At 46.9% G+C, this 27,872-nt stretch overlaps 1 protein-coding gene across 2 annotated transcripts; it reads right to left on the bottom strand.

Moving 5' to 3' along the window:
- Positions 1–611: 611 nt before the first annotated feature.
- Positions 612–27,598, bottom strand: ext1c (exostoses (multiple) 1c). Of its 2 annotated transcripts, XM_044139482.1 has the most exons (12): positions 27,063–27,571; positions 21,432–22,567; positions 8,137–8,230; positions 6,229–6,336; positions 3,999–4,118; positions 3,780–3,912; positions 3,128–3,246; positions 2,571–2,666; positions 2,418–2,504; positions 2,169–2,329; positions 1,099–1,270; positions 612–1,036 (listed from the first exon to the last, which is right to left on the bottom strand). In XM_044139482.1, the coding sequence occupies exons 2-12, from the start codon at positions 22,376–22,378 to the stop codon at positions 851–853; spliced, it is 2,223 nt and encodes a 740-aa protein (XP_043995417.1). In that variant the 5' UTR covers positions 22,379–22,567; positions 27,063–27,571; the 3' UTR covers positions 612–850. The 2 variants fall into 2 exon arrangements, with proteins under 2 accessions (XP_043995417.1, XP_043995416.1); XM_044139481.1 differs by having other exon boundaries at positions 2,418–2,666; positions 27,063–27,598.
- Positions 27,599–27,872: the final 274 nt, after the last annotated feature.

Raw genomic sequence — 27,872 nt, 5'->3', positions numbered from 1 at the left:
GTCAGCAGCTTCAGAAGGGAGGCCCAGTCTTCCCTCTCCAGTCTCTTCTTCCAGCTCCTCCAGGAATCCCAAGGCGTTCCCAGGAATCCCAAGGCGTTCCCAGGAATCCCAAGGCGTTCCCAGGAATCCCAAGGCGTTCCCAGGAATCCCAAGGCGTTCCCAGGAATCCCAAGGCGTTCCCAGGAATCTCAAGGCGTTCCCAGGCCAGCAGAGAGACATCGTCCCTCCAGAGTGTCCTGGGTTTCCCCTCCTCCTGGTGGGACATGAACTCCTCACCAGGGAGGCGTCCAGGAGGCATCCTGACCAGATGCTCCTCAACTGGCTCCTCTCTATGTGAAGGAGCAGCAACTCTACTCTGAGTCCCTCCTGGATGACTGAGCTTCTCTCTCTAAGGGAGAGCCCAGACACCCTGCTGAGAAAACCCATTTCAGCCATTTAATGTAAAATACGGTAAATAAATGAGTTTTTCTCTCTGATGCGCTGAATGACCCAGATTATGCAGAAATAAAGACATTTTAATCTGTTAATCCTGAGACGTTTCTTATTGGACTCTGGTTAGAACCAGAACCTGAACACTTCCTGTTCTGTTTGGAACAGAAACCGGACCCACATTTAGAACCGATAGATAGAAATCATTTTATTGTTGAAATAATCGGTTCATTATTATCGACGGCTCCTGCAAAGTTCTGCTGTGGGCTGAGCAGAACCGGTACCGGTCCCTCTGGGGTTCTGTCACCGTCCACACAGATTCCTCTGTCCGTCCAAAACCGCCAGGACCGGTCCGCATGGAGAACTGGACCTGTGCTTATCAGGTTGGTCCGGTCTAGTCCGGTCCGGTCCGGTCCGGCGGCTACGCCCGCTCCAGGTCCTTGTACTTCTTCCGGAGGACGGACACCTGGTCCTTGAAGAGGACGGGGTCCAGACGGAGCTGGGAGTGGACCAGCGGCATGTAGCCGAACCAGCTGGCGAACGTGTTGACGCACTCCTGCCTCTGGGTGAAGTGCTCCGGGTTGGCCCAGGGGGCGCTCTTCGTGCCCTGGGGGGACGGGACGCATCAGAGACCTTCAGACAAACCTGTCCACGTTCAGGAGGACGTACCTGAGGAGGCGGGACTTCCTTGTACTGCTTCCTCTGAGCCACTTTAACAGGCGGCAGGTGAGTCGCCGCCGACACCAGGAAGTTCATCAGGATGTCCTCGCAGTTGGACGTCCGGTCCACCAGCGTCCGCAGGGACTGGGGCAGGTAGTGGGAGAACAGGAAGTTGTAGTACCTGCAGGGACACGCCCACAGGAAGTCAGAGCGTAAATAAAAACTAGATCAAAGTGTTTCATGGAGCTAACGACAGAATCTGGAGTTAATATTTTAATGGACAAAATAAGCAACATTTAAATTTAAAACCATTTTTGCAACCAAATAATTGAATAAATAAACATGAGATAAAAAATTTTATTTTTAATGTTATCCAGGTTCTTCAACCATCAGATTGGAGAAAACTTAAAGAGTTTTCATGGATTTTCTCTAGAAATGTGGACGCTAGCTTATCTGCTACATGTTTAGCATTGAGATGCTAATTTAGGCTACCATTGCTTCACTGATGAGCTAACTCCTTTTAGCACAACTTGAACACAAAAACATCCTTTTCCAGCGTCCAATAAGATCATTTAGAACCAGAAATTAACCAGAAGTTCTTCTGAAGAACCACAAACGCTTCAGTACAAACGTTCCAGAAATACATTTTCCATGGAAATAAAGTGATGAATTGCATTAAAATTACAATTAGTCAATGAAAATTAATACAGTGAAATCCTGTCCTTAAATAAAATGATTCATCTAATCAGATTTAAATCTTCAGATGTTCATGTCCATCAGAAATAGAGATGATTTTTAGGGTCAAGATTTGAATCAGAAATCATTTTAAAATAATTTAAAATAATTTCCTCTAAAAGAGGAAAAGAGTAAACAAACCAAATATAAAACTCTTCCACAATGTCAAAAATAGATTTATGGAACATTCTGACAAACTGTTCCGGTTCATTCGGCTGCGTGAAGCAGAGCGAAAACCAACAACTGAAACTGATTTAAACATTGAGTCAGGACTCTCTGTCCCTGTGATCGGATCCAGAGTGGTTCTGGTTCCGATTGGACCCAAACCGTCTGATAAAGTGGACCTGTGGTAGAAGGCGGCGCCGGTCAGGACGATGGAGTACTCGTTGGTCCATTTGGACGTGTAGCCCCAGGCGTGTTTCAGCGGGTCCCAGAAGTGGCTCCGGGGCGGATAGCCGACGATCCGGTCCGGGAAGCTGCGCCACACCAGGAAGGCGAAGTTCACCTGCAGAGAGGAGGCCGTCAGGATGGGAGTGTGTGTGTGTGTGTGTGTGTGTGTGTGTGTGTGTGTGTGTGTGTTCAACTCCTCACACCTCGCTGGTCAGCAGCACCGTGTCCTCATCCAGGCTCAGCACCGCCTCCGTTTCTATGGCGACGTGAGGCAGGAAGCGACTGGTGGTCTGAGAGGAGAAGAGCTGGTGAGACGCAGCTGTGAAACAAACAGGAAGTGACATCACGGCTCTCACCTTCCTCCTGCCATCCGTGACGACGAGGGGGACGGGCATCGGCGGCCATTTGCTGCGGCTGGGCGGCGGCTTCTCGCTGTTCCACAGGATGATGATCTGGAAGTAGAGACCGGATCAGCACCAGAACCTCTAGAACCCGGCTCAGGTCCAGCTGGGACTGGTTCAGGATTCACTCTGGAGGAGGAACCAGTACCAGAACTGATTCTGACCAACTGGATCCGACCATCAGAAGACGAACACAGATCTTCCGATCTTCTCAGGGCGACCCACAGGGGGCGCCGTCTGAAAGACTGACGGCTGCAGTTCAGTTATTTATCCTGAGCTTCGTTCTTCAGTTTCAAACATTAATTCACCAAACATTCGGCGTATAAACTAATTAAATATTTAGTTTGAAAGTGGGAGATGAATGAATGAATGAATGACATGGTGAAACTATAACTTTGAAAAAGTAACTCAAATGTCTTTTTTTATTTAGATTGTTCAGAGGGCGGCTCACGGTGCCACACTGCCCGGTGTTTGGGCCAGAGTGAATTCTTTAGCCGGGTCCGTTTCTTTACCTGTGAGCAGTACTTGGACCTGGAGACCACCTGGAGCAGCTTCATGATTGGCTGAGACTGGGAGACGAGCGGCGAGACGGCGTGGATGACGGCGGTGAACTCATGGCCAGGACTGACCCCTGGTGCGGTCCAGAACAGAGAAGACAGATCAGAGGGTCCGAACCAATCAGAACCAACTGAAGAGCCAACAGCAGGCTGGGTCTGGATCAGAACCACAGCTAAAAGTGCTTCAAAAGTCTTTTATTCACGTAGCTACAATTAACACCTTAAAATGTCTTAAATTCATTTTAAAACATAAGTTGGCATTTAGAATACCTGATATTAAATCATATTAAATCATATTTTATTATATTAAATCATATTAAATCATATTTTATAATATTAAATCATATTTTATTATATTAAATCATATTTTATTATATTAAATCATATTTTATTATATTAAATCATATTTAATCATATTTAATGATATTTAATCTCATATAATCTATGGGGGTTTTTTACTCGTGGAATTTTTCTGTCAAGCAAAAGTTTGAGTCACCAGAAATGTTCATTTCATTCTGAGTCACTGCTAACACCATTGCTAGCTAGCTAGTTAGCTTGTTTGTGTCCATGGTGGGTAAATGTATTTGATCAGCTGGATGAAGTTCACCTTGTCCCAGGTAGTAGAAGGGGAAGTGCGCCAGGTGAGTGGAGAACTCTGGCAGAACCAGCAGGCCGCCTGGCAGGGAGTTCCACATGAATCTGTTCCTGGAGACGTGGGAGAAGACCCGGTCCTTGATGATCTGAGCAGAAACAGGAAGCAGTTTTATCTCAGCAGGAAGCCCTCCGTCAGACCCAGCAGAACCGGCCCGGGTGACTCTGGACTCACCTCCAGGGCGGTGAGGACGATCTTGTCCACAGAGGAAAAGTAGGCGTCCCACAACATCTGGGTCCGCTGGCGGAGCTGCAGGACTCGCTTGTTGGGTACGGCGCGCACGGTGGACGGCACCTGGAGACGACAGGAGGAGAAGAAGAGACTCTCTCTTTCTGACATGTTCAGGGTGGACAGGACCAGAACCTGGACCAGAACCAGAACCAGAACCAGGGCTGAACATGGAGGCTAATTTAGATGGATTCTGCCTTCAGGAAGGTGATTAGTTCTGTGTCCCGGTGAAACATCGGACTCGGCGCCGGCTCCGGTTCTGTTTGGATAATTGAAGCTTCATTAGAGGAACACGTTGATCTCCTGTCCCTCCGAGGCTCACAGGAAGTTTGGCTAATCTGAGGGTTCTGGTTCTGAAGAAAATGTTTCTACCCTTCTACTGAATTAGAAAAGAGACTTTTTAAACTCATTTTAAATATTTTTTATTTACGTACCAATTAGCCATGAGAGGCTAACAGACTCTTGTCTGAATAATCTGCGTTAATTCACCAAACGCCTCATTAGAAATCCTACCCAGGTCTCACACCTCAACACAATCTGTTAACTAATAATCCCAGAAATTATTGCGACAAATAACTTCATTTTCAGACCATTTTTACCAAATATTATAATAATGGCACAAGAATGTGAGCACATCCACTCAAAGACCAATAAAACTTTAGAGTGTAAGGATTATTTCAGCATTTTAAATAAAATGGATTATTTCCATTTAGTTAATCTTGTAATAATCATCTTAAAGGAGAAATGTTCTCTGCTTTCACTTTCTATTTATTTCTGTCTATTTTTCCTCTCGGATCGTTTCGGATTGACTTTAGTTATTTTTATGTTGTTTAAATACTTTGGAGTTTGGATCATTCTTTCTTTATGTAATCCAGTCCCGTTAATTTGTGGCGCTGTTGGACCGCCTATAAATAGTCCGGGTTGCGCCAGGTAAAGGGCGACGCCCCCTCTGAACGACGACCACCCAGCCGGCAACACGGCGGGTTTTTGTTTGGTTGCTGTTTGTTTTCGTTGTGATTTTGGTTCTGTATGATTCTTTCTTTGCAGTAGATTCTTTTCTCCTGTAGTCCGGTACCAGCAGGTGGTTCTGTTTGATCGGCTCACCAGGTCCATCTTTCTGTTCAGACTGTGGGATTTTTCTTTTCTTTTTTTGGGACACGAGAAACTGAGGATTTAATTGTCTCTTTTCCTCCAGAGGAAACCAAAAGAAAAGGTCAAGAGAGTTTTGAAATAAAAATCACTTTTTGAACATGTTGTGCCCTTTGTGACGTAACAAGCAGTTAGCGCCAGCTAGCTGCTTCGTAGCGGTGTCAAAGGTTAGCAGCGTTTTTCAAAATGGCGGCTTTTCAACGACATTCCTGGAGACTGAATGATCTTTTTAATTTATCATGGCATTAATTGATTTATTGATTGCCTGTACAGAGTTGGTCCTACAATTTATTGACAATGTTTCTGTTTTTCAAAATAACTTCAGATATTATCACTAAAATGAACTTTTTTTGAGCAACTTTTCTGTGAAAGTTGATCAATATTTCTGATGGGAAACAAACTGCCTGTGATGCCATTCACCATAAAATTGCACAAATTGGAATTATGAAAATAAATTTGCTTAATGTAACAAACCAAATTTGATTATAGATAAATAAATAAAAAACAAACATTTTGGCTGTTTTGAAATTGGTTTATTTTGTAAAATTGCATGAAAACTTAACGAGTCACGTGATGAACAACAGGATGTTACTACTGGCAGAAACGAGGAACACAGGAAGTGGTAGGAGGCTGATTGTGCGGCGTGATTTTTAGTGACTGAACAAACTGATTATTTTTTTGTATTATTGCAAAACTGCATTTTTTCAACATCATCTGAATATTGAAAAGGTTTTGTGAACATTTGTTCTAACTCGTCTCGATTCAGACCCATTCCCATTTTGTCTGATCAGAGTCTGATCTTCATTTTCATTGGTTCATTCAAACCAATCAGAAACAAGTGTCACTCAAATGTCAAACTCTCTGATTGATTATTGATTTAATCCCAGAAACACGTTTAATCTCAGGGGTTCAACTTCTACAGCCGGGTTTGTTTCAATCTGAGTCAACTGGGATCAAACCAGCAACCCTCAGCTCCCATTCTGCAGAAGTGTGTGTGTGTGGGTGTGTGTGTGTGTGTGTGTGTTACCTGCAGCAGCAGCCGCTCGTCTCCCTCGATGACGGCCTGGTTCCACTGGATGACGTCAGAGAAGGGAAGCTCCCAGCCGTTACTGAGCAGGACGGGGATGCAGGCCGCCTGGACACACACACACACACACACACACACACACACACACACACACACACACACACACACACACACACACACACACACACACCACACACACACACACACACACACACACACACACACACACACACACACACACACACACACACACACACACACACACACACACACACCACACACACACACACACACACACACACACACACACACACACCACACACACCACACACACAGTTTGGGTGGGGTCAGGTCTGAACGAGGCCAGCGTTCCTCTGAAGTGACTTAGTGGGATCTGAGACCGACTCTGAGGCTAAAGCAGAACCGAATCGGTCCGGTTCTGCAGTTCCCGTCCTCTGGGTTCTGCGGACCGGACCTTGCTGTTCCCCATGAGCCCAGCAGGGGGCTCATGGGGAACAGCAAGGGGCAAAACCTGCTGCTGGAGGGAATTAGGATGCAGCTGGGATGGACCAGGTTCTGTGGTTCTGGACCGGTTTCAGCGAGGCTCCGTGAGGGGAGATCCAAACACCCTGGAGCTGGGGGGAAGTTTCTGACCACAGCTCTTCTCTGGGTCCGACTGGCACCGAACCCAACAAGCCAGGCTGGACCCTGAAAGGGGGACAGGAAGTAGAAACAGAGGCTTCCTGCTGCTGATTGGTCGGTTCCCTGGAACCGGGCCGGTGTTTTCAGAACCGTCTGGGTCCATGTTGCAGGGCAGAACTCTGTGCCTCAGACGGCCCCGTCTGCCCGGCCGGACCACGATGGACGACTTAATGGACCGTCTGAGTCTAAGGGGCTGAAAGCGGACCGGGCCGAGTCAGAACCAGAGCACTCAGCAGGAAACAGGAAACACTCAGATGGATCAATGCGCTAACTGAGCAGCTTCCTGTCGGCCCGGTCCGAGAAACCCAGAGATAATTCAGTAAAATCTCCACATACAAGAACCCGACCTGGATCAGACGGCACTTAAATTAAAAAATGGAATTAAATTTAAAAACTTTAGCGACTAAAACTTCAACATGGTCATCAGGGAAAATGAATTTCTGCATCAATTCTTCATCAATTATCTCTGGCATCAAATCAGACAACACAGACAATATTTACTCCTCTTTTCTGATTACGCAAGATGGCCGCCATGGTTGTCAAGGGAAATTTATTTTTGAGCTAAAATAGCCAATTAAATAAAGGGTTTTGATATCAAATCATAAATTACACATTTGGAACCATAGAAATCCTATTTATTTTCTCGATCTTCTTTTCCTGATGAATATTTTTCAAAATGGCTGCCGTTGTGGAGAATAAATGTTTACACTGAAATCATCAGGAGTTATTAGAAACAGATAACCAAAATGTTATGATCATTAACCACAACAACCTAAACAACAATCTTAGCTGTGCTAGTGCTAAAGCACTAAACACATTGAGAAATTAGCAGAAGCTAACGCTAACCATTAAGACGTCCGTCCTGTTGACGTTTGGTTTGAGACTCAGTTTCAGGTTTTGCTCCATGTTATTATTTTAAAGTTGTGTGATGAGGATGACCAAAGTGTAAAACAACATGTGACATAAAGATCATCTGTCATAAAAACTGGAAACATTTTATGGCAATAATTGGCTAAACGGCTAAAAACGGCGGCCATCTTGAAAAATGGACTCCACAAATCTGATCTTTATGAAGAACAAATGTTTCCTTCAAACCATGTAGGGACGGCAAACATGTGGGACAAGAGAGTGGTGGCAGCATCATGCTGTGGGATCACAGATGGAGGGAAATCCAGGAAGAAGAAAACTGATGAGACGATCTGTTACCTGCAGCGACTCCAGGAAGCGGAAAGAGCCGAGGCGGCGGCCCCTAGGAACCAGGCAGAAGGTGGAGTTATGGAGCAACTCCTGGTAGTCGAACCTGCAACACAGGAGCAACATGGAGGAGCTCAGCAACATGGAGGAGCAACATGGAGGAGCAACATGGAGGAGCAACATGGAGGAGCTCAGCAACATGGAGGAGCAACAAGGAGGAGCATCATGGAGGAGCAACATGGAGGAGCAACATGGAGGAGCAACATGGAGGAGCAACATGGAGGAGCTCAGCAACATGGAGGAGCAACATGGAGGAGCAACATGGAGGAGCTCAGCAACATGGAGGAGCAACATGGAGGAGCAACATGGAGGAGCAACAAGGAGGAGCAACATGGAGGAGCAACATGGAGGAGCAACATGGAGGAGCAACATGGAGGAGCAACATGGAGGAGCAACATGGAGGCTCTGGTGTCTCTTCTTAGAAATCTAGATATTTGACAGGAAAGGGGGGAAAACATGCAGCAAACGTCGGCCAGATCCGAGAATCGAACCTGCAACCGCTGCGTCAAGGACTGAAGGCCCCCAAATGTGGGTCGTGCTTTCCCCTACGCCACCACAGCACGCCCAAAGTATGTAACCTTTTTATAACTGGATGTCAGCAAACCGATCCGGACCAGAACCTCACAGAACCGGGCTGAGACGGGCAGACTGAAGGATAATTTAGTTAAAAACAGCAGAAATTCATCAGAGGTCCAGAAATATGTCTGGGTCCACATGGCGAGTCGCTCAGTCAATCCGGTTCTGCAGCCGGAAGAAAGAAGAAAGAATCCAGTAACCGGGTCAGAACCGAGACCTCCTCCTCCTCAGCGCCGCTCTGACATACAGCTTGTTGTTTCTGGACGGCTGCATGGTGAACACAAATATCCGGACCGCAGCCCAGCCTGTCATTAGAGCCCGGTCCGGCCCGGCCCGTTAGCAGAACCTTCTCAGTTCCGCCTCACATTAAACACAGAGCGGTGTAATCTGAACATGACCCCGCGGCAGCTGATTTGTGTTTTTAATCAGGAGTTACATAAAATGTTTCGGCTGTAATTCGGATTAAACCACATTAATAAAACGTCAGACTGGTTCCCCTGCAAGGACTGAACTCATCTGCCATGAGTCCAGCTGACCTGCAGAACCTTTCCAGCAGAACCACCGGGCTCATCTGGGCTCTGCGCGGGATTTTATACCGGCGGCCATTTGTAAAGTTAAAAATATCAGCAATAATCTGGATTATTTAGTCCATAAGAGGAAAAATAGGAGTTCATTTTTCAAAATCACATTTTCACCAGTTTGCAACTAAGTTTCAAACTAAATATTTACATCAGAGCTAGCAAGATTAGAAATTAACGTTTAGCTTCAAACCAAATATTTAGCCAGCTAACTAAATATGTTGTTTGTAAACCAAATATCCACCTTGTATACTCGGTATTTAGCTTGTTAGCTAAACATTTAGATCAAAACTAGCTAGTTTTTTATCTAACAAAACAAGACATTTAGCTACCTAACTAAATATTTAGCTTGGTAACTAAATATTTTGTTTCTAAGCTCAGTGTTTAGTTGATCGCTAGATATTTAGCTCTGAACTAGCTATACTTTTAGTTTTCAACCTACACATTTAGTTTTTTAATTTATATGTAGCTAACTAAATATTGAATTTGCTAATTCAATATCAGTTTGTAACTGAATGAACACCCAGTGGAAGGTGAGCTGCTTCGTTTCTCTCAGGTTATTTCTGATGATTTCTGGCTCTTTTCTTTGATGCTAAGTTTAGCAGCAGGAGCTCAGCTGGACACGACGGGAATCCGTGTCCTGTTGTCCTGCAGCGACCTGGACCCGCCCACCGGTTCTGACTGGACACATTAATCAGATGTTACTGGGGGAATGGGCCGATCAGAACCGGTTAGGTCAGCCCCCCAGGTGAACAACAGGCGGGTCGGCGCCGATCCGTTAGCGCCGACCCGCATGCCGGGGCCCATTCGGGGCCCCACAAAGGCATCGGCACTCGTCAAACACTGCGACCCAAAACAACACGGCTTCATGGAGCAGCTTTACACGTCCAGCAGAACACCAGGGGGTCGGACCGCTGAGGCCGACCAGAACCAGAACCAGAACTCATGTCTATGTTTGTGTGTGTGTGTGTGTGTGACGGTGTGCGTGTGTGTGTGTGTGTGTGCGTGTGTCTGTGTGTGTGTGTGTGTGTGTGTGTGTGTGTGTGTGTGTGTGTGTGTGTGTGTGTGTGTGTGTGTGTGTGTGTGTGTGTGTGTGTGTGTGTGTGTGTGTGTGTGTGTCGGTGTGTGTGTGTGTGTGTGTGTGTGTGTGTGTGTGTGTGTGTGTGTGTGTGTGTGTGTGTGTGTGTGTGTGTGTGTGTGTGTGTGTGTGTGTGTGTGTGTGTGTGTGTGTGTGTGTGTGTGTGTGTGTGTGTGTGTGTGTGTGTGTGTGTGTGTGTGTGTGTGTGTGTGTGTGTGTGTGTGTGTGTGTGTGTGTGTGTGTGTGTGTGTGTGTGTGTGTGTGTGTGTGTGTGTGTGTGTGTGTGTGTGTGTGACGAGGAGCAGCCTGACCTCTGGTTTTCTGTGAGGCGTTTCTGGAATGTTGGGAGTTTCTCATGAATCTCCGTCTCTGTTTCTCTTTCTGTGTCTCCAGTTGAAAAGTTTGGGAAGGCGTTTGGGTCACGCTGGACATGACCTTTGACCCCGGGGTGTAAACTCCTGCTGGACCCCGGCCCGGCCCGGCCCGGCCGAACTCCGTCCCTCTGCTTTAAGCCCGGCTGAGCCTGCTGGCGGCAGAGCTTCATTCCCAGCTGGCTCCTCAGAATAGAAACGGCAGCGATGGAGACCAGGTCGCCCCTCCCCAACCTGCTGCTGAGGACATGAACATGGACTCGCCATCATCTTCATTAGCGTCAGACTGAATCGAAGGCTGGTAGTCCAGTTGACCCGGTTCTGCTGCAAACCAAACGATGTCAGAAACTTTTCTAGTTTCAGGCTGAAGGAACATTTTGGTCTCTACTAAATCAACTCATCTATTTTTCTTGTATTATGCTTCTGAACTCCAAACAGCCTTAAATGTGACCAAAGACCAAATCAAAACTTTTTTTGGATTTCTATAACTGGGAAACTTTTCATCTGTAAAGTCGAAACCTTCAAACAGCTTCAACCGTCATCAGGATGAACAAAGAAAATCACAACGATGAGCAAAACCAAAGAGATTTTTACGTCAGGTTGTTTAGATGTTTGTTAAATGGTAAAGTTTTCCTGACGTGTCGGCGTCTCACTGGTACCGTTTGGTAACTGGACCCATCAGAACGTCTCACTGTCTGCAGCTGGAAGAGGCAGCAGAGATCTTTTATCCTGAAGAGGAACCACTCTGCAGTGAAACGTGACACCAGCCGTCCGCTGCACAGAGGCGCTGGTTGAGCTCCGGAACCGGGCCGGCCCGATCCGCCCTGAGCGGCGCTGGGGAGCTGGACACAGAGCAGCCAGTGTGCTGGGCCTGGCCCGGGTCCAGAAACTCTCCAGAACATTCCTGGGAGGGACGGCCGCCTGGCAGCCGGAGGGTTCTGGTAAACAAGCTGAACAACAGCTGAGAGCAGGAGGAGGCCCGGTTCTGGAGCGGGACGACCCGATCCCGCATTTTACACAATATTAACACTCAGAGGATGGAACGATTAATCAGTTATTCTGACGATTAATCAGTTATTCTGATCAAAAACTGTCCAAACATCATCAACCTGTGAAAATCTCAGGCCTTCCTGCTGGACATCAACACTGATCTAATCTGGTGATTAATCTGTTAGATTAGCAGATTAATAACTGGATGCTAAAGGTGATCAATATGAGATTATTCACAGAATTGGAGTCAGGAGAAGCTGAACCCGCCTGTACTGAAGTTCTGGACAGATTTATCAAAATGTTTCTTTGACATCTTAAGTGCAAAACATTTTTCTTCAGTTTCAGTTTTCTGCTAATGGCCTTTTTTTCAGATAGTTAACGATTAATCGATTACTAAATTATTTTAAACATCATTTAATCGTCTCTGTTGATATTCTGATCACCAGTCTGGAGATCAGAGCTTCAGTTTGCAGCAACACGTTGGGTTCACTCCGAACCGGCGCAGAAGCTCGCTAATCAGAGGCTGTATCTTTACAGTTGCAGCGGCGCGGCCCCGGCTCCTGACTGAAGCTGGTTTCTATTGATTTCCTGATGCCTTGGAGGAGAGAGAGAGCTGCACGAGAATGTGCGGCTCTGCAGAGCAACCTGCTGCTTCAAGAGCCAAAACCTCCACTGAAATAAAAGCAGAGCTGCAGGAGAGCTGCTGCTAAAACCTGAGCTAACCTGCTAAAACCTGAGCTAACCTGCTAAAACCTGAGCTAACCTGCTAAAACCTGAGCTAACCTGCTAAAACCAGCTCTCTGCAGCCGGCTGGTTCTGGAAGGCGTCTTATTGGGCCGGCGCTGATGGGGCATGACATCATCATCACAGCTGCCCTTTGATTGGAGGAAAACCCACAGCTACAACACAGATTATGAAATTAATATACAGTGGCTAAAATCAGAACTAAGCACGACATGTTCTATAGAAAACATATTTCTAGACCAGGGGTGGTCAGTCCTGGTTCTGGAGGTCCGGTGTCCTGCAGCTCTTAGAGTCTCTCTGGTCCAACAACCTGAATCTCCTCCTCAGTGCAGTCGGGTTCTCCTGATAACGACCTCATTATGTGACTCAGGTGAGTTGAAGTAGAGAAACATCTACAGGTTGCAGGAGACCGGACCTCCAGAGACCGGACCTCCAGGAGACCGGACCTCCAGGAGACCGGACCTGCAGGAGATCGGACCTCCAGGAGATCGGACCTCCAGGACCAGGACTGCCCACTCCTGGTCTAAAGGCTGTTGACTCCAGATGTGGGTAAAAACTCAAGCAATCCAAATTAAGAATTTGATTTATAATAATGTGAAAAGATGCAGGGAAAAGTATTGAACACAAGCAGACAGAGAAATCCATCAGCAGCTGCGTTTCCATCACAAATGTGAGTAAATCTTTGGTCATTTTTGAACAATGTCAAAAAACACAATTTCACCATTTAAATGTTTAATAAACAATTAAAAATGTGAGATTAAATCTGTTTGAGCCAGAAGTCATTTTAAAACCTTTCAGCGCCATCGTCCTCCAACCACTTCCTGTTTTCTGTTTCTTCGTGGTTTACGCCAGTGGCAACATCCGCTGGCTGATCATGTGACTCGTGACGCAAAAAATGTTTTTAATTTTGATAAATCTAATTGGACCAGAGAAAATCCATCATAAATGTGCAATTTGACATTGTTCTTTCAGAAAACGGCCTTTTAAAGAGTCCGTAAGCTCCAGTCAACCCATTATTAAATTAGTTACTTCAATAATTGATTAAATAATTGTTTCATCTCCACTGGAATCCACTAGAAAATCTAAAAATCAGAGTTGAGAGAAGATTTAAAGTCGGTTTGTGAGGAAGAATGAAGCTGCTGTCACCAAAAAGCTTTGCTATAAATATCAATACTCTGTTATTTATATTATCAACCAGAACTTCATTTCTGAATTCATTTGTTTTGTTTACTAACAAACACCTGCTGAAAATATCAGAAATGTTTTTACTTTGAACATTTTGACGTGTTGAATACTTATTTTCCTCAGCAGGTTTGTTTCTCAGAAGATCACACATGCTCTCTAAACAAAGCGCTCCCACTTTTAGCTCTGGCAGCCGGCCTCAGCCCACACACACACACACACACACACACACACACACACACACAGAGGCAGCACCAGCACCAGAACCAGAACAAGGCGTGAAGTCAATTAGACACGCAGAGGAGAAAGGGAGCGTCTTCCCGCTGCAACACAATCAGCTACTGCAGTCCTGGAGAGAGAGGCTTTAAACTCACACACACACACACACACACACACACACACACACACACACACACACACACACACACAAACACACAATCCGGCCTGCATCCAAGCCGAGGAGCAGCCAGTATAAACCAGCAGATAAATTGAACAAACATCAAGTCAGTTTGCAGGAATCCTCAGGAAATCATGAAACCGACCTGATCAAGAAATCCAGACGACCCAACCGGACCAACTGGACCAACTGGACCAACCGGACCCAACTGGACCCAACCGGACCAACTGGATCAACTGGACCAAACGGTCCAACCGGACCAACTGGACCAACTGGACCAACCGGACCCAACTGGACCCAACCGGACCAACTGGATCAACTGGACCAACTGGACCAAACGGTCCAACCGGACCAACCGGATCAACTGGACCAACTGGACCAAACGGTCCAACCGGACCAACCGGACCAACTGGACCAACCGGACCCAACTGGACCCAACCGGACCAACTGGATCAACTGGACCAAACGGTCCAACCGGACCAAACGGTCCAACCGGACCAACTGGATCAACTGGACCAAACGGTCCAACCGGACCAAACGGTCCAACCGGACCAACTGGACCAACCGGACCCAACTGGACCCAACCGGACCAACTGGATCAACTGGACCAACTGGACCAAACGGTCCAACCGGACCAACCGGACCAACTGGACCAACCGGACCCAACTGGACCCAACCGGACCAACTGGATCAACTGGACCAACTGGACCAAACGGACCAACTGGACCAACCGGACCCAACTGGACCCAACCGGACCAACTGGATCAACTGGACCAAACGGTCCAACCGGACCAAACGGTCCAACCGGACCAACTGGATCAACTGGACCAAACGGTCCAACCGGACCAAACGGTCCAACCGGACCAACTGGACCAACCGGACCCAACTGGACCCAACCGGACCAACTGGATCAACTGGACCAACTGGACCAAACGGTCCAACCGGACCAACCGGACCAACTGGACCAACCGGACCCAACTGGACCCAACCGGACCAACTGGATCAACTGGACCAACTGGACCAAACGGTCCAACCGGATCAACTGGACCAACTGGACCAACCGGATCAACTGGACCAACCGGACCAACCGGATCAACTGGACCAACTGGACCAACCGGATCAACTGGACCAACTGGATCAACCGGACCACCTGGACGGGTCCAAACCAACCAGACAGTTTAAACAAAGTATTCCAGCCGTTGAATCGTCATATTTCATGGAAATACTGAAGAATATAAAGTGTTGTGTTTACAGGAGAGCTGCCGTCACCATGGCGACCCGGCGGCTCATTTCGTCCAATCAGAGGGAACATGTTGAAGATCTACAAACCTGACTTTGTAGACCGAGCTCTGAAGCTGCAGCTCACGTTTACTAACCAATTATTCTGATGATTAATCAATTAATTGAATATAAAATCTGCCACATTCTGCAGATTTTATATTTAATCACCTAACTTATTTTATTCAGTATTGGAAATGTATCAGACACAATAATAGTAATAATAATAATAATAATTCAAATGTTAGAAATAATAAAAATCAACATTTTATTGCCAAAAAGTTAATAATAGCTTTTCTTTTGAGAACATTTGATAATTTGTAGCAAAAGATGAATCTGCAGCTAAAAACATCAACATGAGAAAAGTCCAGCTGATCATCAATACATCTGGGGATTCATTTATTGATTAACTGCAATACAACCAGCGACTGCAGCTCTGGTCAGGATTGACTGGCTGATAATTAAAGTGTTTCATAGATTTTTCTCCAGAACCTGAATCAGCTGGAGCTGAAAGAGATCAAAGACGAAGAAGATTTTTTATCTTAAATGCAAAATGTTTATATTTCTACAGTTCTGGCTTCAACACCAACTGGCTGAGTTGTTCTTTCAGCAATTTTATTTAAAAACTCTAGATAATCCAGTTAACAATTAATCAATTACTAAGTTAGTAGATGATTATTTCATTAACCGATTAATAGCAATTAATTGCTTCAGTCCTTTTATAATGATTTAATCTGAGTTTGCAGCCGGTTGCATGAGACCAAGATAGTAGCGGAGGTTAGCAAAAGCTAGCAAAAGTTAGCAGAGGTTAGCAAAGGCTAGCAAAAGTTAGCAGAGGTTAGCAAAGGCTAGCAAAAGTTAGCAGAGGTTAGCAAAGGCTAGCAAAAGTTAGCGGAGGTTAGCAAAGGCTAGCAAAAGTTAGCAGAGGTTAGCAAAAGCTAGCAAAAGTTAGCAGAGGTTAGCAAAGGCTAGCAAAAGTTAGCGGATGTTAGCAAAGGCTAGCAAAAGTTAGCAGAGGTTAGCAAAGGCTAGCAAAAGTTAGCGGAGGTTAGCAAAGGCTAGCAAAAGTTAGCAGAGGTTAGCAAAGGCTAGCAAAAGTTAGCAGAGGTTAGCAAAGGCTAGCAAAAGTTAGCAGAGGTTAGCAAACATTAGCAAATGTTCTGGAGTTCATCCAGAACCTCCAGCCTGGTTCTGATCTCCATCTGGTCGCTTTGTTCTTTGACCCAATTTCACTAAAAGAATGAAAACATTTGTAGCTTCAATTAAAGCCATAAAATCTCTGACTAACTGTAATAATTCAGACTGAAGCAGCATAATCCTCTGGATTATTATGGATTATCTGTTTGTGATGCTTCCTGTTTGTTTCACTCTGAGCTCAGATCATCCTGACAGTTTGATCCCAGTTAAGACGTATCAAAGTTTTACTCTTCATTTGGACCCTGAAGCCAGTTTCCATGACAACCACTGTGATGCTTAGGGACTAAATGACTGAATAAAGTCTGACTGTGGAAGTTTTCTGGTGGAAACTCCTCATGTCATCCACTTCAGGACTGATAAACAGGTTTTAAACGTTTTACTGCTCAGCCTCAGAGCTGCAGAGAAAACCCTGCAGATCCAGAAATCCTGCCGTGTTTCTGTCTGCAGGGAGAAGCCGGCGGCAGCTGCAGCTCCTTTTCTCGCCGTGTTCCACTGAAATGTGCCGTTCATGTTGGGATTTCTGTGGTTTCTCAGACGCTGTGGCGTTGGGTGCAGCAGGGCAGCGACACGCCGCGCTGCATTTCATGCGTTTGTGCCGCCGCATTCGTGTTTCTGTGCCGGCATCCCGTTCAGATTCCAGGTTCTGGAAGAGTTAGAACCGGCTGCTGATGTGTCGTCTTTAACAGAACCGACCGGGTCAGGGTTCGGGTCGGGTTCGGGACCGGCAGGTCCAGAACCAGAAACACGTTCTACAGCTCCGAACCGGATCAGGACAAATATGATTGGATACGTAATCAATTAATAAACCAAATGTTTATCATAGCTGGTTAAATATTTAGCTTGTTGAGGTTGAATATACAAAATACATTCATTTAACTTCAAGTTAAATATCTAGTTAATCAGCTAAATAGTCATTTAAATATTTAGCTCAAATCTAAATATTTAGGTTATATATTTTGCTTCAACCTACTTATTTAGTAAAACAAATATTGAGCTTAGCTATCATAATATTTGTGAAAGTGTTTAGACAGAATCTAAATATTCAGCTTCAGGCTTAATATTCTGTTGCTATGCTAAATATTTAGCTGAATTGTGATTCAAACTAAGTATTCATCTTGCTAATTATATATTTAATTTGAAAGTGCGACATTAATAGATGAGTGAACAACATGGTGAAAAATTAACTCCTGTATTTTTTTTAACAGGCTAAATAATCCAAATTATTGCGGATCATTTCTGACTGTCTTCACAAACAGCACTCAGCAGTAAAGTTGTTTATTGAACAGCAACAAAGAGGAGAAAACGGCTCCTGATGTTTTTGTCTAACTGGTGACCGTCTCCACCCCGAGGGGAGCACTGATGCATGATGGGAGATAAAACAGAGCAGCGGGACTCCAGGGGATCTGAGATCCTCTAATTAAACAACAACACACCAGCAGCCAGTGACTGAACTGCTCAAGTCCTCAGAGCTCCCTACTGAGCGCGCTCCAACGACACGCAGCATCCGATTACTGCCGAGCATCAGATCCCTGAAACTGGATCTGAGGGGTTCGTTAGAGCAGCTCGCACCGCAAATATCCGACTGGTTGGTCGTTGGCAGCGACTCGCTCGCAGCTGGAGGTCCGGTTCTGACCGGTTCTGACCAAACACATCAAACTGGCGGCACCAAGGAGCCGGAGAACGTTCTGATCGGTCCAAATGGAACCAGTGCAGAACTACTTACAGAACTTTGGATCCATTTGAATCATCTGCCCATTTTTACCATCTTTACTGAAAAGAAATGATCATTTTTGAGATTTCTTTTACTGGAGTGTTTTTGGCCCAAATGACTTGCCATACAGATTAAAACTGCAAAAACACAGAAGTGTTTCACCAAGTATTTTTATCTAGTTAGAAGGCTAAACATTTTAGTGGACTATCTAACGCATAAAAGTAATTTTTTTATCAATACATAGAAACTCAAGTCAATAATTCTTTGATATTGATTAAAAAGTTCCAGTTTCAGATTATTTCACTTATAATATGAACAAATGTTTTAACTGAAATAAAGTGAAACTTTTCAACAATATTAAGGAATCATTGACTTAAAACAAGTTCAGACTTATTACTTTAAAGTTAGGATTTTAAGTTTACTAAGATATTTACACTAGAATGAAGACAAAAGTTACTTTGTCAGATTTTATGTCTGAACAGCAGAACCAGCCGGTCCGTCGGTACCAGACCAGGTCTGATCAGAACCGCTGGCGGCTCCAGGCCCGAGGCTGACACCTGATTGGTCCGTTACCCAGGTGAAGCAGAACAGCCAATCAGAGGGCTGCGCTAAGCGGCTCAGAACGGGAGGCTTCACTTCCAGAGGGAGCGAAGAGGAAGCAGCTGGTGATGAAGGCCAGACGTCTGACCTCACTTCCTCCCGTTTCTGGGGCAACGCTCAGATTTCCTCCTGACCGTCAGTCGGAATATTTTGCGTCTGAGAGCGGCCATCTTGAAATCTGCCTTTGATCCCGTTTGTACCGACCTGACGTTGTCATGACGATGCTTTTATCATTTCGTGTTATAAACAGGAAAATAAACGAGGGATTATTTCTAAAAGTCTGAATTCTACTTGTTTACAAAGTTCAAACTAAATATTTAGTCAGCAAGCTAAATATGTAGCTAAAAATAATAATATTCTTTATTTTGTAAATTTATTTTTATATTATCATTTATTATTGTATTTTTATTTGTTAGCTAACTAAACATTTAGCTTTCAACTAAATATTTTGCCAGAGCTAAAAGCTCTATTTATTTATAATGAAAAATTAAATGTTTATTCATTTTTATATATATATATAAATAATTAGCTTGCTAACTAAATATTTAGCTTGGATCTAGATATTAGCTAACTATCTCTTTAGCCCTGAGCTAAATTTGTATCTTGCTGCTGGTTTGTAGGTCAAAGGTCACCGGGAACTTGCTAACCACCATGCTAACCACCATGCTAACCACCATGCTAACCGCCATACTGGTTAAAGCAGAGACTGAGGAACGGAGAGGAAGTCGTGTTTCATCATCAGCCGCTGGTTTGTGGGTTCAGCAGCGTTTGTAGCTGAATGTTCAGATCATCCATCAGAGAGAAACCTGCAGGCGAGACGTTTCTGGAGCAACACAGAGAACCTGAATCCTCCAAATGTTTCCCATTCATCAGGAGGAAGCCGCCATCTTTAAAGCTCAGCTTCATGAGTTATTCATCATCCTCTGCTGCATTATCTGGGGCACGCACACACACACACACACACACACCCACACATGCACACACACACACACACAGAAACGAGGCGAACAGGAATCTAAAATTCTCCATCATCCATCCATCCATCCATCCATCCATCCATCCATCCGAAGGTCAAATCCGGGTCAGAACCTCCACCAGAATCTGATGTTTTATAATAATCACTCAGCCCATGTATTGCCCCCCACGGGGTAAATCCCAGTTTAGCCCTGTTACCCCCTGCTGTTAATACCCGATCCAGGAAGTTGTTCCGGTTCGGTTCCCCTGCAGGAAGGAAGTGCCGCTGAGCAGCAGCCAATCAGAGCGCTCCGCTCACATCAAGGCTGCTGATATTAAATGCTTTTTCCTCTGGTCGGAGGAGTCTGGTGGTTCTGACCCGGTTTCTCTGAGTCGTTGGGCCTGGTCTAATCGCTGGAACCCTTCCTCTGCTAGGTGAGGATGCAGGGGTCAGAGGTCGCTGAGGCGTAACTAGCGGAGCTGCAGTTTTCCACTCCAGCTGATCCAGACAAAGAGTCGCGCCGGCTGCAGTGATCCTGCTGTGATCGCATAAAGAGGAGCGTCAGCAGGGGGCGCTGCTGGGAGGCCATGGGGGGGTATACGGGCTACATTGGGGGGGTATACGGGTCTCATTATATTTAGTATTTTTCAGTCTGGAGCGTTTCTGTTTCTGACTTTCTCCATTTTTCCCTTTGATCTGCAGAATCTCATCGTTATAATTATATGATTATCAGTCAGAACCAGGCTGAGCAGAACCGAGCAGAACTGTGTCATGGATCTGAGCTGGTTCTGGACGTGTCGGGTCGCCGGTGGTTCTGGTCCCTTCAGGTTAATCTGCTGGCAGCAGCTGCAGCCGCTCATTAGCCTGAAGGGACCCAATAAGAACCTCAGGCTGCACCGCGGGTCACTGGGGCAGAACCTGAACCGGGCCACCTGCTGCCCACCAGAACCAGAATCAGGAGGAAGCTCTCCATGTTCATCCTCCACATTTAATAAATTCACTAATGATGGTCTCTTGATGAATAGACTGGTGTCGGTTCTGGTTCTGATCCAGTTATCACAATATTCTCTGAGAACGGCCTGGACATGCAGATATCAGAGGAACAGAACTGGTTCTGTTTAAATCCCACCTGTCCCACAGATCCCAGTTTGTTGGTGTGGTGGAGTCCCACAGGGTTCTGGGCTCGGACCGGTTCTTTATCAGAATTATGAAGTTAAATGGAATCATATCAGAATTATAGTTTTTCAAAAGGTTCTCAAAGATGCTTTACCATATTATATTTATACAAATAAATGATTCCTACTGTAGAAAATCATCAGCATGTGATAAATGTTCATGTTACTAACATGTTAATAATTAATAGTTAAGGGTTAGGGTTAATTATTATTATAATTGTTATAATTATTATTAACCCTAGTTAATAATAATTATTAACCTAAAGAATGTGGTCAAAATTAGAAACAACCTGTCCAGGAGTGATGCTGGAAAACTAACTAAAACCACCGACCTACAGGTAACCCCGCCCACAGTTCCACAAGCCCGTCCTGCCCCGCCCACTGCCCTAGGCCCCGCCCACTGCTCCGCCGTTACCTCTCATACTCCAGGTTGTCATGGTCACATCGGGCGTCCTTGTGTTTCTCCCAGTCCTTCCCGTGGCGGCAGGTCGTCAGGGAAACGATGTCCTTCCCGTTGTGGATGTGATGCAGCGCGTTGCGGGTGTCTGAGCCGATGCCCGTCAGGTAGCGCTTCCCCTTGAACATGAGCAGGTACTTCCTGCGCGGCGGCGTGGTGTTCCTGAGCAGCCAGCCGCGCTCGCCGCCTTTCTGCGGGTGATCCTTGGAGAAGAGCGGGATGGAGACGTCGAAACCGGGCCGGAAGTGCTCCGTGTTCAGGCTGGCCTTGGCCAGGATGGCCTGGCCCACGTTGAAGCCCAGGTCCTCCGTGTAGTTGGGCCAGGTGCCAGAGTACAGGTTGAAGATGAGATGGTTCCGCCCGTCGTTCCAGGACGGAAAACTGCGGATGCGTTCGTCCATGTCGGGGACGAACTGCCCCGACAGCTGGTCCCGGTCCAAAGTGTCAATCCCCAGGACGAACAGGCAGGCCTCACGGGGGTCCGGCGTGTAGTAGCGCGACTCGGCGATGGAGGTCAGGATCTTCCTGTAGCTCTCCGACACGCGGTCGCCTTTCTCTGCGGGGTAGATGTAGACCCGGAAGCCTTCCCGCCCTCGGCGCCGGCACCGCGAGAAGTCGAAGCACGTGTCCATGCGGCAGCGGCTGTCCCTGTAGACGGTGGACCAGGCCTGCCGCCGTTGCCGTGGCGACTCGGCCGAGCCCGGGTCGGTCTGCAGCTCGTCCAGGTGGGCGTAGCGGGGCAGCAAGGCCCGGTCGGTCCAGTTGGGCCAGGGCCGCAGGACGTCAGAGCGGTGGCGCGTCAGCAGTCGCAGCAGGCGCAGCTGGACGCCGCCGCCGCAGTAGAACAGAACCAGCCAGCAGCAGGCGCACAGGCCCAGCAGGACGTACTTCTTACGTGCCTGCATGGGGGCTCGGGCCCCCTGCCGCGCCGGGGCGGGGCGGTCAGGACTCTAACAGCTGGGTCTTGACCGGGGCGCTAACATGACAGCCGCTGAGCCAGAACGATCCGATCTGAGGTTCTGATCCGCTCCTGCTGCTGTCCGGCCGCGCTCTGGCTGATGAAGGCCGGCTCCCCGCTCCCTCATGCTGACCACCTGGACAGGAGAGAGAAACACAGAGCACATTACTGCACAACAAGGCTGCTGCTGTGTGGCTCCGCGGGCCGGGCCGCAGGCTGGACCCGCTCCAGCAGCAGAACTGGAACCACTTTCATTCTCTAACAGGATCCAGTTTGATTCAAACCTCATAAACCAGCAAAGGTCCCCGGAGGAGAGCCTGCTGCCGGCAGGGCAACCAAACCATAACTGACACCTCAACCCATTCTCTCACCCCACTCGCCATGTGAAGGTCCCTCTGCGTCACATGTTGACCCGTGTCATTCAACCCAAAGCCCAACCGTAACCTTTACCCCAACCCTAACCATAACCTTTACCCAAAGCCCAACCGTAACCTTTACCCTAACCCTAACCATAGCGTGGGTTTTGGCCTATGGAGCGGTTGAGAGAACCCGGAAAACGTGATGTTGAGGGAACCCTCCCAAACCGTCCATTATTGACAGGTAAACATGACACATGGTCAGACATCGTCCCAAGTCGTCAATATATGACGAGTAGTTGCTCCACCTCTCCTAGAAGTGGAGCAACTTCCTGAGCAATTTCACATTGATTTGTTAAAACATGTATTTGCAAATATCAACATTTAGTTTGAAGCAGAGTTAATTAAATATTTAGCTTGTTAACTAAAGATTTAGATCTAAGCTAATATTTAGTTAGCAAGTTAGCTTTTGCTAACTAAGTATTTAGCTTTAAGGTAAACATTTAGATGGCTAATTAAATATTTTGCTTGAAGCTAAATATTTATCTGGTGTTTATAAATGAATGAACAACACAGTGAAGATGCTCTGATGACAGGATAAATAACTTTTCACTGTAACTTTACCAGCCGCCCATAAACATCAGCCGATAAAAGCCATGGAAACGGCTGGTTGCTAGGAAACCATGTAATCAACAGGATGCGTGAAGTCATCAACAGTATATTAATACAAAAATTGTTTGCTAAACTTGCTTCAGTTTAAATGTTGATGAGGATGGAGCAGGTCTGCAGGAGGCATAAAACCTCAGCAGAGGTCATATCTGTCAGGGGTCAAAGGTCAGTAGGCCAGAACCAGAACCAATTAAACAGAGTGCACCACCCAGTCTTCAGAAACAACAGAAATCATAAGCAATAAGATGAGATACTTCAGAATTAGGTCCAACAAACAGAACCCTGATGGGTCCAAACAGGAAGGGAGGAACTGGGACCGTCACACTGGGCCCCAGTTTACCGTTTAAAACCAGAAGAACCGGGTCACTGTCGGCCAGAACAGAACCAGGTCTCTGTGAGTTTCAACGCTTCTTCTGCGGTTCTTTATTTACACAAACTTTCCCCCCATTAACTGTGTGTGTGTGTGTGTGTGTGTGTGTGTGTGTGTGTGTGTGTGTGTGTGTGTGTGTGTGCAGCTCCCCTCCTGCCAGCAGTCACACAAAGGCAGCTTTCAGGCCTCACCTTCCCATTCCTCCTACCTGCCCGACCCGTTGGTGGCTCCACAAACAGAACCGGGTCGATCGGCGCCAGCAGAGAACACTCCGGTTTAATGGCTGACCCTATTCTACTGACCGACGTTCTGACCCGCCTTCAGACCGCAGAAACAGAACATCTGGAATGTGGAGCAACAAGCTTCCATTCAGAGCCACCAGGACATTCTGGGGTTTAGTTCTAGAGATTCTACAGGACAAACCGGGTTTCAGCAGGTACTACAGAGTTCTGGTTAAAGATGGAACCAACAGGGATCAGAGGTCCAGTCGCCTTTTCAGCGTTGCTTCAGTCCAAATAGATTCTGCTCAGCTCTGCTGTGTCTGGCTGCCTCCATCTTGGTTTCCTCCATCTTGGTTTCCTTCATCTTGGTTTCCTCCATCTTGGTTTCCTCCATCTTTGTTTCCTCCATCTTGGTTTCCTCCATCTTGGTTTCCTCCATCTTGGTTTCCTCCATCTTTGTTTCCTCCATCTTGGTTTCCTCCATCTTGGTTTCCTCCATCTTGGTTTCCTCCATCTTGGTTTCCTCCATCTTGGTTTCCTCCATCTTTGCTTCCTCCATCTTTGTTTCCTCCATCTTTGTTTCCTCCATCTTTGTTTCCTCCATCTTTGTTTCCTCCATCTTTGTTTCCTCCATCTTTGTTTCCTCCATCTTTGTTTCCTCCATCTTGGTTTCCTCCATCTTGGTTTCCTCCATCTTGGTTTCCTCCATCTTTGTTTCCTCCATCTTGGTTTCCTCCATCTTTGTTTCCTCCATCTTTGTTTCCTCCATCTTGGTTTCCTCCATCTTTGTTTCCTCCATCTTGGTTTCCTCCATCTTGGTTTCCTCCATCTTGGTTTCCTCCATCTTTGTTTCCTCCATCTTTGTTTCCTCCATCTTGGTTCTCATCCTCCATCTGTTGCCTTTCTTCTATCCTCAGCCTCTTGCAAATAATATTTCTCTGCAGATGAATTGCTGCTGCTCCAAAGGCTTCTGGATCAACTTCTTTCTGACGCTGGTTCTGGTTCTGGGTGAAGTCGGGTTAGAGTCCGTTTCCAGCTCGGTTCCTTTAGGGATCTGATTCCTCATCAATAATTCAGCTCCTGCTGCAGCTGAAGAATTGATTTTCCTCCCTGCTGGTCCAGAGAATCGTTTAACCGGGTTTCAGTAATCAGATTACAGAGTCGGCCCAGGTGAAAAACTCAAAGAATTACAGGTTCTGCTCTCAGACAAGCAGCCTGGAAACCCGAGCAGAACCGGGTCGGAACCACATAAGTCCTAATGGTGACCCAAAACAAAAACTCTGATTTTAAACAGGGAGTACCACAAGGATCGGTCCGTGGACCCATTTTTTTCTCATGACCCCCCCCCACTTCCCTCCAGGCTTTATTTGCCCCCTCCAGGCTGAGCACCATTTATTTTTTTAATCTAATGTTTTTAGGCAACAGTGACAGTTTATGCTAGCTTTACAGTTGGCGCATTGAATTGGTGGCGCCACTGACTGCCGTTGGCTTCACGCTATTATTTTGAAATTATTCTGCTCTACAAATTTTAACGTTTTTTGACACAAAACCACGGACTGGCCTTGTTCTCTGTTTCTGTTTTTAAAGTTGTGTGATCAGGACCAAAGCTGAAAACAACTGATGTGACATAAAGTTCATCCGAGTCATGGAAATGGGAAACATTTTATTGCAATAATTGGTTTAAAAAGCTCAAAAACGGCGGCCATCTTGAAAAATGACAAAAAAATCCTGAAATTCAAGTGGCTGATAAGAATTTTTATGCTTGTATCAACACTAAGGATTCTTGATTGAGGCCAGCGTGTGTGTGTGTGTGTGTGTGTGTGTGTGTGTGTGTGTGTGGGTGGGTGGGTGGGTGGGTGGGTGGGTGGGTGCGTGCGTGCGTGCGTGCGTGAGTGCGTGCGGGCGGGCGGGCGGGCGTGCGTGGGTGGGTGTGTGTGTGTGTGTGTGTGCGTGCGTGCGTGCGTGCGTGCGTGCGTGTGCGTGCGTGCGTGCGTGCGTGTGTGTGTGTGTTTTCTCTGGCTGCAGCAGATTAGTTCAGTTCAGATGAAAACACAGAGCTTGTGGTGAGGTGAGCGGCTCAGAGGAGCTAAAATTAAACGGGGACTCTGTCATTACAGCCCGACTGTTTGGGCCGGTTCTGGTTGGACTGGTTCTGTTTGGAACGGTTCTGAATGTTTTCCATCCCGCTGTAAATGGACCCAGCTTCATTATTTTAGATCAGGGGCGTGAAAACTGTCCAGATGGAGACCAGCCCGGCCCGGTCCGGTCCAGTCTGGTGGTGGCAGCATCATGCTGGGGGCTGTGTAAAAGTGGAGAACCAGAGTCGGGTCCCACACGGATCCAACTGGTTCTGGATTAGTTTTAAGATACATCCCGGTTCCGGTCCAAACACCTCAGATTCAGACCTCAGAGGTTCTGATTAAATGTTTTTATTTTCATCCGGAACCAGAGTTTCAGACCCGGATCAGATGTCCAGAACCAGAACCTCTAGAGGACCTGGAACATCAGGAAGAGGTCATCAGAACCGGTTCTGATCCACATCTCTAACCCAAAAAAATCATTTTTTCCTCCTGGTCATTAAAGGCACCACCAGCCAGAACCTTTCTGGACCCGGTCAGGTTCAGTTCATCTTAAAGACCCGGTTCTGAAGGAACGGAACCAAGTGTTTGTGGGCCAATTTATTTGGGTTCAACAGATCCAGAACCAGCTAATCCTTGGTTTCTGGACCTGATGGCGACCTCAGTCCGTGGTGAGCAGAACCTCCAGAACCAGAACCTCCTGCCTCTAAGCTTCCCTTTAAGGTCCTGATAAGTTCTGTTCAGGTCGGTCTGGGTCCAGAGCAGGAACCTGCTGAGGACCAGCATGCACTGCGGCCCACCGCGCGCTGGGCCAGAACCTCAGAACCTCAGCTGAGATGGACCGGACCTCAACAAATCAGAACCTCTCAGATATGACACCACATTGGACCGGACCTTAACAGAACCGCAGCATTTAACCCGACAGAGCATGACTTACCCGTGCCTGGTCCCGGTCCGAACTGTCCTGAGATTAGCCGGTTTTCCTTTCCGAACCGGGGGTTCCGAGGAGGTTCTGCGGTCCAGAACCAGCGAAATTAAAACTGCCTGACAAACTGGGCCCGGCTCTCCAGGTCCCTCCGGCCCGGTTCGGTCCGGTCCGGTCCACCTCTCCTCACCGTCTCCGTTCAGCCTCCATCACCTGCTGACAAAGGTGCGCTGCTGGGCGCGCGCACTGTGTTGTTGCTGCGGGTAGGAAGCAGTGAATCCGAACCGGAACCGAACCGATCAGCGCAGACAGGTCTGATCCGCGTGCACAGGAGCGCGAGCCTCCTCTTCCTCCTCTAGGATGAGAGTCCCCGCGCGCGTGGGCCGTGCTCCATCCTCATCTTCAGCCCCCGCTCTGACCCGCCCCCCCGGCCGCAGCTGATTGGTTCAGAGCGACACGCAACATCTGGACGTGACCTGCGCAACTGGAGGGTCACGCGCGGCCGTGGAGGGACGCGGAGACGCGTGACGGCGGCTCCTTTAAAGGAGGAGGAGGAGGAGGAGTCAGGAGGAAGAGCTCCGCGGCTCGACAGCGCCACTCTGTGGTCATGAGACGTCAGCAGCTGCAGAGGAAAAGCGCCATGATTTCTAAAAAACAACAAAGAAACAGACTTAATATAGGAAATCAATTTACTGTAAATAAACAGAAAATATGGAAATCCATTTCTGCCATAAAAGACAAAATATAAGCAGGAATTTATAATTTTAACTTTCAAAGTTAAAATTCTGAGATTCAAAATCCTAATTTTGATATCGAGTCATA

This window comes from Gambusia affinis, linkage group LG14, assembly GCF_019740435.1.
Source record: "Gambusia affinis linkage group LG14, SWU_Gaff_1.0, whole genome shotgun sequence".
NCBI classification, from domain to species: domain Eukaryota; kingdom Metazoa; phylum Chordata; class Actinopteri; order Cyprinodontiformes; family Poeciliidae; genus Gambusia; species Gambusia affinis.
The sequence above is the reverse complement of the archived record's forward strand: the minus strand, read 5'-3'. Positions and strand labels throughout refer to the sequence as shown.

Excerpts from the sequence above, each read along its gene's own strand:
- ext1c (XM_044139481.1), bottom strand. The coding sequence starts at position 22,378 with ATGCAGGCACGTAAGAAGTACGTCCTGCTGGGCCTGTGCGCCTGCTGC. Across the intron at positions 4,119-6,228 it reads ACGAGCGGCTGCTGCTGCAG|GTGCCGTCCACCGTGCGCGC; the intron begins GTAACACACACA and ends TGTCGTCTCCAG. Across the intron at positions 1,037-1,098 it reads AGGAAGTCCCGCCTCCTCAG|GGCACGAAGAGCGCCCCCTG; the intron begins GTACGTCCTCCT and ends CCGTCCCCCCAG.